General features: G+C 28.4%; 1 protein-coding gene across 2 annotated transcripts; it reads right to left on the minus strand.

The window, feature by feature from the left end:
• Window positions 1-430: 430 nt before the first annotated feature.
• Window positions 431-12,094, minus strand: LOC130444017 (SWI/SNF-related matrix-associated actin-dependent regulator of chromatin subfamily A containing DEAD/H box 1 homolog). Of its 2 annotated transcripts, none has more exons than XM_056778976.1 (15): window positions 11,847-12,094; window positions 11,392-11,783; window positions 11,063-11,288; window positions 9,726-9,801; window positions 8,696-8,867; window positions 7,663-7,847; window positions 7,417-7,610; window positions 7,208-7,346; window positions 6,924-7,059; window positions 6,664-6,801; window positions 6,257-6,475; window positions 5,637-5,861; window positions 3,918-4,129; window positions 3,309-3,595; window positions 431-1,671 (listed from the first exon to the last, which is right to left on the minus strand). In XM_056778976.1, the coding sequence occupies exons 1-15, from the start codon at window positions 11,935-11,937 to the stop codon at window positions 1,565-1,567; spliced, it is 2,799 nt and encodes a 932-aa protein (XP_056634954.1). In that variant the 5' UTR covers window positions 11,938-12,094; the 3' UTR covers window positions 431-1,564. The 2 variants fall into 2 exon arrangements, with proteins under 2 accessions (XP_056634954.1, XP_056634955.1); XM_056778977.1 differs by lacking the exon at window positions 431-1,671 and adding an exon at window positions 1,684-2,026 and having other exon boundaries at window positions 11,847-12,050.
• Between the last annotated feature and the right edge of the window lie 249 nt (window positions 12,095-12,343).

Raw genomic sequence — 12,343 nt, forward strand, 5'->3', positions numbered from 1 at the left:
ATGTCTCAAAATGAGGGCTACTGTATTTAATTTACTATTAGAGGCGCTGGTGTATAGTGAGGTTTAAAATGTTACACTAATTTTGTTGGTTTTAATATATAATCATCAGAAATGGAATGTTTTTTACAAAGAGATAAGTGTTTTGAAAAGTATTGATTTCCATTTTAATAACTAACCACTGTTCAAGAGTTTTGTCGTTTTTTTCGATTAAAATGGAACTGCACAATACCGTCACTTGCTTTACATTAATAGGTAATGATTTATATTCAAACTGTTTTCTCGCACATAATAACACATTTCAACAGATATTCTTTAAGCCATTACTTGATGGTGGTGCCTATATGATATGCATAAAAATGATAACTCCAATTTGTTTTATTATTTTTAACATTTTTATGTGTATAAAGTTATGGTTAGGTTTTGGGTTTTAGGACAAGACTAGTATATTTAACAAAATAGAAAATGAAAGTAATTAATTGTTATTTCATTAATTTTATACCAATATATATTTATATTCTTGAACTATTTTTTTATTGATATTCTATCGATTTTAGAACTTTATGATATAAACAAATTTCTTCATTTACTTACAAAATCTTTGCTTTTATATTATACATCATACTGTTAATTACCGTATTAGATGTCCTGCTGATGAAATATTTGATAATTTTATTATCTAAAAGAAGGGAATTGAATGTTTAAATACGATTTTTCTAGACAAATTTGAAGGAACAAAGCTAATTTTATTTTAGTAATAAGAAAAGTTATTATTTTAAGAAACTCGAACTTCTAACAATTTTACATACCTTAGAATTCTGATCTCACTCGATTTATAACAGTTACGTTTGATTTAGAATCTTCACATTACTGGTCACTTTTAAGCACTTATATTAAAATGTTCTGTTTATAACGAGGCTTTTTGTTTTCAAGAAAACGGGAAAATGGTTTGCAATGATTCAATACCTCAATATAGATTAGAGTAAAAAATATCAATTTGCATATTTAGGTCAAGAGTCGGTCAAGTACAGAATAGTGAAAATAAAAGCGAACCAATGAGATAAGAGAGAAATATATGAAAAAGAAATAAAAAAGTCCAGTTAAGCCTGCAATGCTAATCTATCATTATTTCCAAATGGTTCGGTTCTTTTTCAAATACTGGTAGTCACCTATTCCAATGACTATCACAAATGACAGTAGGCACATTCACAAAGCTAGCACAAACTGAAAATTTGTGGGAATTAGTTTCTCTTCCAGGTTAATCTCAATTTAAACACTTATTTTTTTTTAATTACCAACATAATTTTTATTTGATTCTTAGTGTTACAAAAATGGTAAAGGATATAATTAAAAAATGTTTGTAATGAAAAAATATTTTTATTTAAAATATACTGTTGAACTAAAACAAAAAAAGTGTCGTTTCACTGTGCTGTTTTCAACTCAATTTTCAATTAAGTATTCCTAATACAAATGATTAAACGAGTACCTTAATAATTCTACCGACGAGGTAAATATTATCAATACATATATGTAAAAAGTGTACAAAAAAGTCTCAAATAGAAATTACTCAAGGTTTTTTCTTTGGCATTATCAAAGTTGAAGCTTTAACTGAATCGATGCCCAAAGCTGAAGATAATAACCTCACAACACTCTTTACATCTGGATTATCAGTTTCTAAAAAACAAAAAGTATTTAATATACAAGATCTGCTATCACAGAGTATATTTATTAAAACTTTGATTCCAAAATGTCAATAAAAGTGATAATCAAATATTTTTTGTGAGTGAAGTGCTGCATATAAGACTACATTCACAATTGATAATGATCAATATTGTCTAAAAACAAAAATCAGATTTACCTATTAGTTCTGGATACATATTTCAGTACAATTATCCATAAGATAAGAGATGTTGAGATTAAGTTCAAATAACCTATCACGTATTTAATAAAATATTAAGGCTAATACATCCAACTCCAACTACTCCAAAATTGATATCAAAGGTAATTAAACATTCAAATGAAAAGATAACTGCAAATAAGGAATCAATACAAAAAAAATTTCTGGTAAGAAAATAACAGAAACTCTTGAATGTATGAATGCATGTTAATCAGTGTGTCATATACAGTTTGTCCCTATCGTGTCCTTTTCCTTCCTATGGCAAAGAGAGATGCTCAATGTTTATAGCCGCCAAAGATTTTCATTTTCCATTTCATACGCCCTGAGGTGTAATGCTCTGGAGTGTTGTAATCTCCCGCACTTCGAGAGAATGTGGACAGAGGTATCGCTCTCTACGTACCAGCATCTGCATATCCATCGATCCGGCAATGCCCCGACAATACTGTTAGTATTCGGAAATCAAGTTGGTACATTCAATGAATCTGTTAGCTTTCTAGGACGATCTGCCTGTCGCAGTCTCTGTAGATTATGCCAGTAACTGATTTTATCTATTTTCTTTTCTAGTGTTTCCTCAATTGTCCTGTAGCCGATTCCACAAAAGTTCCTAAGAAGGGTTTATCCGTCCCTATTTTAGCAAGCCTGTCTGCTTTTTCAATTCCCTCCACTCCAGTATGTCCCAGAACCCATTATAAGGTAACTTTATTATTTTTGATTAGCTCATTTAACTTGTCCAAACATTCACAACTCATTTAGAGTTGTGAATGGCTGCTCGGCAGTCAATTTTGTGATAATTCCCTGGATACATTTTTCAATTGCATATGGTTCTGCTTGAAAAATATTTGGTGTATTGTGCAAACTTCTGTTGTCTGCTGTTTTGAAGTCATCCATGTACCATTTGATGGCATTTCTGTCCATAACTAATATGGTGTTTTGATTCCATTAACTTTTACAGCTGAGTTTTGGATATACTTTTTCTATAAGTTAATTTTTTTGGTATTTCATCCTGAGATATATCCCAGATTTGATTACTTTCTAAAGGAGGTTTCAATTTGTCCCTGGTAGCGCCTATAAACATTGTGAGTTTCTTTTTACCGTGTTTTCCAATAATATATGAACAGGTGAAAGATTTAGCATCACTTCTAGTGTAGCCATTGGGCATGTTCTGACGGCCCTGATTGTACATATACAGATCAGTCTTTGTATTTTTGAGATATACTAGTACATAAGCACACATAAACGACTTAACTACTTCAAACTTGATATCAAAGATAATTAGTTTTAACGAGAAGAGAACATTCAAATAAAATGAATTTAGACGTGTTTGCTAGTAAATAACTGATATCAATAAAAATAGTACAAAAAGGAAGAGATTTTTTGTTTGTAGTAAAATAAAAAAATAAATAAATGAACTTACCATCAGTTGTAATATCTTTTTCTAATTTCAATTTCTCTTTGTTCATTTCTAACATGCCTTCTTCAATGGTACCTTGAGATATAAATCGATAAACTGTAACTGGTCTGCTTTGTCCCATCCTATGACATCTGTCTTCAGCTTGCTTATCATTATAAGGATTAAAGTCTATGTCGTGGATAATTACAGTATCGGCCGATGTCAAATTGATTCCTAAACCACCTGCTCGTGTAGATAACAAGAAAATAAAATAACTTTGATCATCCGTAAATTCATTTATTAGATTTTGCCTAAAAAAAATTATTTTTTTTGAATAAATATTCTCAATTAAAGCCAAAATTCTACAGAAACATTTTTTCATAAAAACATCATAGAACCAAAATTTACATGTAATTTTTAAAGAAAGTCACAGATCTAAAATGAAAGATAGTGGCATACTAAAATTTAAGATTTCCTGGTATCCCGTAGTAAAAAATAATTTTCCTTTTCTATATTTAGAAGAGTCACAAAAATTAGAGTTTCCATATTTTTCACTTACAGAATCAGAAATAATGATAAATAATTGAATTATTTCAAGATGTACGAATTATTTAACATATCAGTAATGCTTACCTAATATTGACAGCCGTACTTCCATCTAATCTCAAAAATTTATAATTTCTAATTCTTAAATATTCCTCTACTATATTTAACATTATGACATACTGACTGAAAATTAATACTCTATGTTGATTCTCTTTTAATTCATCTAACATTTTGTCAAGCTGCTGAAACTTCCCAGATGTTAGCATTAAATTGTCCGGTAATAGAAATCCACCTAAACACTGAAACATAAAGAGCAATTTGTATGGTTTTCAGTTACAAAGATTTGTTGCGGATGAATGACCCAAACAATAGTAGAATATAATAATATAAGAGAAAATTTTATGTAGCGTTGCTTAAAAATTTTTTATGATGACATGATTTAGAAGTTAACTTTTACAATCATCACCACAAAGTTATAACGCATCATATGACAAAATTGTAACTTTTAAGAAGATTTAAATATATACTTCAAAATGGATTTGAAGATGTCATCAAAATACCAAAAAAAAATACTTTCGTATTAAAAGAGGACCTATCAAAGTACTGGTAAAACATTCTTATTAACATTAATAATGTTACGAACGTGTCTGACTAGATGTATTGAAATTCTAAAATTCGGCGTAGGCGTAAGTCTTTGACTTACTTTTTATAAAGCGCGGAATCCGTTTGATGTTTGTTTTTTATATCCGTTTTTATAGAAAGCAGTTCATTTATATTGTTTCTTTTGGATAATTTCTAAGAAGGTCTATTTATTTATTTGTTTTGTTTCTTTATGTTCTAGAAGTTTGGAAAATTCTATTTGTCGTATATAAATAAGTTTATATAGAGCAGTAAGTGATAGTGAGAAGTGAATTATTTCAAGCTAGTGTAGTGTATAGTATTTAAATTTATTAAGAACGTAAGAGACAGTGTCTATTAATTAACCTAATAGATATCGTATAAAAAAATAAGAAAAATATTACAATAATTTAATTGATAACTTTGATATTGTAATAGGAGATTGCTGCTTAATTTTTCTTATGAAGATTTTTTTGTAGGCATTTAACAATGACACAAACTGAATATTACATTAAACTGACAACTACGGGAAGTATTTTTTGTATTTCAATAAGTAAATCTTATACACTTGATAAAGATTAATACTCTATACCCATCTAAATAGATTTCCAATTACTACTTTGTATATGACCAAGATAAAATGGGAATACTATCCTTAGAAGAGAAATTTATGCTAATACAAACATTTTTGTAGAGCTAGAAAAGGAAAATATCCTGTCAAGCATTATTTTTGTTGTATATAAAAAATATTTTTTTAAAGCTCTCTGATTCATTTTTTTGTCACAATTTAACAAATTCACATACATTTTTTCAAATATGTTAACCCAAACTTGAATCACTGTATATTAGTGAAAATAGTTCATTAGTTTTTAAGCAAACAAAAGCAGAGGCAGTGGAGCACTTTGTTTTATCATATGACGAAATGATATATGAAATTTATAAACTATTACTCTCAATATTTAACTTCTACTTGTTCAATTTTATTTAGACAACATGAATATTTTTTTTTTCTATTTCATTCCATCTAATATGTTATAAAAAAATTTAAGACAGAAGCTTCAAACATGTTGGTTTTAAAACTCTAGAGAAATGTTAGTGCAACTTAACATGTAGAAAACATTCACACTGTTATAAACTAGAAAATTTAATCTATGTACCATATTTGAAGAAGTATAAATATATTCTTACACTATATTCTCTGGCCAACGTATGTATCTCAAAATCAGACATCCAGGTTAAATCATCTATAATATATTGTACTACAGTATCCTTATAACCTGGATCAGCAGCTAATAACTTGGCTATTTCTTCTAATTTATTATAGTCATAATAAAATCTCATGAGTAATGGATGATTACTTAATTTCCTCAGATCTGTCATAATACTCATACCATTGTATGTATTTTGTCCAAACTAAAAAAGGCAATAGTTTTAAAAAGTTCGAATTAAGACAAACAAATATCCAAAGGCTATTAGAGAATGAAATACTGCTACTGAAAGACAATTACAACTACTAGAAATAAGGAAAGAAATCTTCACGATTCACAAAAATTAAAAATTTTTTTACTGGCTTAATATGATGAAAATGGAAAAATGATGACAAAGACTTATTAATATCAATACTCGTGTAAAACATGTAAGTTTGTCAAGATTTTTTAAGATTACAAAGTCCAAATTATGAATAAACAAGAGAGATAACTTGTGTGCTAGTTTTGAGACATTTCAATTACCTTTAACAAGAAAGTTCATACATTTTTTCAGTTTAGCAATTAGTATAAAATATGGAATAAAGTATAAAAATAACATACCTCATTCACATTTTTATAAGAAGCCACCAATTGTTCATATTGTTCTTTCTGTGAAGGGGCCATAGGAATTTTGATAACATGATCGGTTTTCTTTGGCAGATCTTGAAGAACATCACATTTTAACCTACGTAAAACAAAAGGTTTCATAATTCTTTTAGCTTGTTCAATTTGTTCTTTTTCAAAGGTGGGAAGAGAGTCATCATCTTGTTCCTGTTTCTTCTGAAAAATTTTAAAGTCTCCTTAACAGCACTATTAGCAATGTGCATCTATGATATACAGTCAAAAATGTTAACAATATAAATGTAGGAAAAAACCAAAATACAGTAGATTATAATAATTATTTTAACAATATTTAAATGTAGGTGAATGATTAAACATGTGCATAGCTGTACTGAAAGAATACTTACTGAATTTTTTTGAAACAAACTTTTCAAATCATCAGCTTTTTCTGCAAATATTTTTGGCATCACAAATATTAACAAAGACATTAATTCTAACAAATTGTTTTGTAATGGAGTTCCGGTTAATAAGATTCTATGTCTAGCCTTGAACAAAAAAAAACAGTGGAAATTCAATTCTACTTAATATATGATGAAACAAACATTTATATGTTAGGCTTATTATTCAAATCAACTTCTCACACATATTTGATCATCATCAAACTTACATTTATTCTTATTAAATTTTCATATCTCTGAGTATTCATATTTTTCAACATATGAGCTTCGTCAAAAATTACATAATGCATTCTAGTAACTCTAAACATTTTCCTTTCTTCTGGACTATTTCCCACCATTGTGTATCTGAAATAATACAAAATATAAAACTTAAAGCGATTGTATTATTATTAACTGAAAATTATTGCTGAAACGATTATTTTACAAAATACATTAAAATAGTTATCCAGGGGAAACTGCATCATAATGATAGGAAAATATTAATTTTACTTACGTAGTAAGAATTACATCAAAGTCTGCCATCATGCCTCTAGCTAAATCAAATCTAAATTGTTTCCTTTCTTCCATACTGCCATAATACATAAATACCCGCAATTCTGGACACCATCGAGAGAATTCATTTTTCCAGTTATCTATAATAATTCAACATAATTAATTATCTAATTTTATTAAAAAACCAAATCTTCTGAATAGTATTACTACCTAACGTTGATGAAGGCACTATAACAAGATGTGTACTGGTGGCTGCTGCAGTTTCCTTAAGATGGGCAAGAAAAGATATTATCTGTACAGTTTTCCCAAGTCCCATTTCATCTGCCAATATACCGTTTACACCTTGAGAATACAAGACAACCAACCAGTTCAGTCCCACCATTTGGTATCCTGTCAATTTCAAACTAAAAAAATCAAAGAACTAATACTGAGGAGTTAACTAATTAATGAACTTACTTTGAAGATAAGATTTGTGGTTGTTCTTTCACTCCTGCTCCAGCTGCCACCGCCCTTTCTAATTGTTGAGCTAAATTTGTACACTTTTTCATTAAATGCTTTATGTTATTTCTAGTGGTAATGACTTGTTGAGCGGCATTTAGTAAATCAGCGCTCAAATTTTTATTGGTTTGTAATTTTTCCACCTAGAAAAGTAAATAACTTCACAATCACAATGTAATACACTCCTCACAAAACGAATACATATTTTCAATTTCTTAGACTTACAAAACATTGCAATGAATAAGCAAAAAATTGTTTTATAGATATGGTATTGAAATTTCAGTATTACAAATTAATGTATTCTTAATATCAACTTCTATTAAAGAAGATACAGATAAGGAAATTGAAACATAATATAAAAAATGAAAGTTTTAACAGTATCTATTTCCTCCTCTTGCTTGGTAGCTTCTAGACATGTTTCAAATTTCAATTTTGATTTCAGTTTAGTAAAAAGCAATCCATGTTTTACTTGTAGTTCTAACTTGTCAATAATGTACCTAGAGGCATTAAAGCAACCTCAACTTCTTTTAATGATCATTATGTCTGTTCAGATAAGATTAAATTTGACTTGAGGTTGTAGATGCAAGCATTCTAGTTCTTAAATCTATAACATCTCAAAGCTTGTGGTGGCAAAAATTAATATTCATTTGCATCTCAACTGGTTCACTTTTAATTATAGTAAGCCTTCTTAATTCAATGCAACAGTCGCTACACACTCTTCAGTTATAATATTATATTTTTACGAATGTTATGATATATTGTTAGTTATAGAGTTATGTCACATATCAGATAAAATTATTTCAATTTCTTGCTTTTTGATGAACTTGCATGTTTTATACAGTATTAACAAGTATAGACAAATCTTAAAAACAACTATTTCAGGTGCAAAAACATGCATTAATTTTTCCAGTAAGTGTAGCTGATATGTAAAAGAAGTACCATCTAAATCAATTTTTTTGAAAATACTCTTATAAAAATATTCAAATATTACCAAATCAATCCAACCACTAAATGGTCGTAGTTCTATTATTCCTTCTGCTTTTTTCTTTGAACAAGTATTCATCAATTGTAGTTCATTAATATTAGCTGTCTGAAAGAAATCAAAAACCTTCTTCTTATCACCTGATAATTCATCACTCAATTCTACATCAGAGTCTTCATCACTACAAATGTAACAAATACATGTTTAATTAAAACACCACAATCACATAGGAAAGTTCAAGCAGGGATTTTGGAATTTACTTAAGTTTAACAGATTAATGGTAACTCCTATATAAGGGATAATGCGTCGAGAATGGCCTGTTGAAGTAGTAAATATAATGATCGTCAGAAATTCACAAGCAGATTGGATTGGATTGAGAAGTGCAAAGCACATATTTCTACACTATGCCTATAGTTCTCTCTCCATTCTCTTTTTATGCCCTCTCATGCATTATATAGATTCCTCAGTTAAAAATAGTTTCGTTAGAGTTAGTTAGATTTAAAAAACTTCTCATATTTCAGAGAAACATGACTTTGACATCAATCTGAACCTCCTGTATTTGAATATTTGAAAATGGCGATATTTTGATATATTGAAAAAGAGGGCTATGATTCTTCATTAATTGCAAATTAACATTCTTTCTGACAAGCTGGAATATTTTTTTTTCTATTTTGCCCTACTTGACAAATTAGCAATTTTATATAACTTTGTTATCAGATGTGTTGGAGCACCTTAATTATCAATCAAAAACACTCAAACATTTCAATGGGACTATTTCTTTCCATTTTGTAAACCTATAAACCCTCACTGCTGAAAGGTGAACCATTATTATATTCCATCATCTAAACTTTAAAATCCAATAAGTTCCTATGACAATTGATTAAATCTTAATTTAACATCTTGTATTCCCCTACTATCAGATAAATAAGATATTTTCTTCATCACCATTCTATTTTATTGAATATTTCAGCAAACTTTAAACCAAATTCTATCAAAATTATTTACAAAATCTATTAATATAGGATAAACATATTCTTACCTGTCAAATACCCGTTTGTCTTTAAATCCTTGACTTCCCATACTATCATCACTATCATAGGATTTCCTTCTTTTAACTGAAATTGATTAAATAATAAATTTTACAGAAATAGCATAGAAAGATAACAATTTATAACTGATATTATTGCTTCAGCCTGTATGTAAAAGCAAAACTTTTCAAATTAATATCATTTTCTTTTAAAGAGTTAGTACATGAAGGTATTAATTTTGTTTGAGAATTAGTCAAAATGATTTTAATTCTTTCATAATCAAATATAGGGAGAATTCGATTAAATGGTCCTCAGTTTTTTGAATTCATGATTACTTTAGATTACCAAAAAACAAATTACAATTACAGAGTTTATTGTTTTATAATTAAGGTTTTAGTAGTTAAATTATGTAAGTTCTTAATGATTTCAACATATACATTGTTTTTTCTTTTCTTATCCTTCTACTTATAAAAGGAGGTCTAATTCTTATTTGCCTATTTTCTTCACTGCTTTCTGTCTTGCCATTATTTGATTATTTCTCTCTTTTTCTACAGCTCCTTTATTTGGTGGATCCTGTTCTTTTTGTAATTAATCAGTCCTCAATTTTATGATATTTCCATACCAATTCTGTTTCTTGACTATTTTTCTACGATTAATTGTTTCTTATTTCATTTTCTATTCTTCTTAAATGTTTCTTTCCTGCTGCATTCATTTTTCTCAATTTCCTTTTAATGGTCAAATTCTCTGCTTCATATGTTATAATTGGTACTGTTATTGCATTATATATTTTCATTTTCACATGTATATGTGTTCTAATTAATGAATAGTAAAGTATTTTTTTCAACTTTTTCGACCTGTTAGTTTTTTGCATTTATTTGTTAAGTATATGTACAAGATATTAATGTCATTACTTTTTTAAAAGTACTATTCTTATATCAAAATTAATGTTAGTGATCTAAAAGTGTTATGTTCTTTGTGAAACAGTTTTTTAAAAGGAAGTCTAAATTTAAGGATAAAAATAGTAATTAAATTACAAAGATTAATATTGAATAACACACTTTTAAAATACTGACATTAATTTTCTTGTCAATTATTTTATTCTTATATTAAGAATTATTTTCCAACTTTTTGGTTTGATTAACTATCAAACTATATTTTTTAACTTTATTTTTTTAATTTTTGACGACTACACTTGGCTTTTCAATTTTATTCTCAAAATTTAGTATCACCATATCATTAGTGTATAACAGGCTAATCATTTCTACACATGATTTTTGTAATATTTCAATCTTACTACACTATTTAATAAAAATTTAATTCTGTACCACCTTTATTACCATTATCATACCTTTCTTCCTTTTAATAGGTTCATCCCTTTCTCTTTTAATGCCGTGGTTCTTAATTAATAATGCTGTCCTTGCCATTTCTGTTTGTTTCACTTCCTCTGCCTTTTTATCATAATCTAGTCTCCATTCAGAATAACCATAATCTACTGGTTTATTGTAATGTCTAGATAATTCTGCAGCAGCAGCATCAGTATTAAAGCCATGTCTTGATAGACAATCATGGATTTTCTAGAAATAAGCAATCTTACAACATTTTCTAGTCTGAAGGTACCAATTTAATACCAATACTCAAATATTCTAGAAACAAACTTACTTAAAAAAAATATCTTACCATGGCATCTAAGTTGGGAAAAATTTCTAACAGAAACTTCATTTGCTTTTCTTTCTCTAGAATTGAAGGATTTTTTGTATTTCTTGGAGTATAACCATTGAATTTACTATATGTACTGAGACTGGAAGTATAAACCACTGGAATTTGACTTTGTTTTTTCTCATTTTCGACATTGTTTGTTTGAGAACAATTCGGCTGCACCGCATCGATCTTCTGAGATGATTTTGGATCCGCTACGATAGTATTAAATGAAGTTTCACTCGTCGAAGAATTTGGATCATCTTGATTCTGATTAAACTTTGGTGGGTAAGACATTGTTTTTACCTCAGCTTCTGGTTCCGAATCGGATGAAAGAATTATAAGTCTTTTACCTCTACGCTCAGTTGATGCAGCTGGAATAAAAAATGTATCATGGAATTTAATGTTATAACAATGGATGAGATACTTTAACATACAAGAATTTAGAACATCATTCGTAAGTTGCGGCTTCTTATGGTAACGGAAACCTCGAAGACTTTTTATGTTGGGACTTCCTTCATCGGACATATTTTATTTCTTACAGGAGTAATTGTTTAATAATTCAAGTTAAAACTCCATTAAATGCACTCAAATAAATACCAAAACCTAACCAGCAGTCAGGATATAAAGAACAGCCAGAGCTGGTTTGGTTTATTTTCTTTTAAAGATAAAATAGTTGGTACTCATGACTGTCAGAAATAAGTAGGAATAATATCTTCGATTTATTTATTTTGGTATAAATTTAATATATCTTTTTACTTTCAAATAATTAAATATTACTTACAAATTGATAATTATACTGTATCCCGATATGTTTACTCCCAAATAGCTGGACTAGTGTTATTAGAAACAATTGTAATTGGTGTTTCTATGGAAACGGTAGTAATCATTAAAGATATCAAGTTGGTAAAGGTTGTCTCCAGACACATGTCAC

This window comes from Diorhabda sublineata, chromosome 5 (genome assembly GCF_026230105.1).
Source record: "Diorhabda sublineata isolate icDioSubl1.1 chromosome 5, icDioSubl1.1, whole genome shotgun sequence".
NCBI classification, from domain to species: Eukaryota; Metazoa; Arthropoda; class Insecta; order Coleoptera; family Chrysomelidae; genus Diorhabda; species Diorhabda sublineata.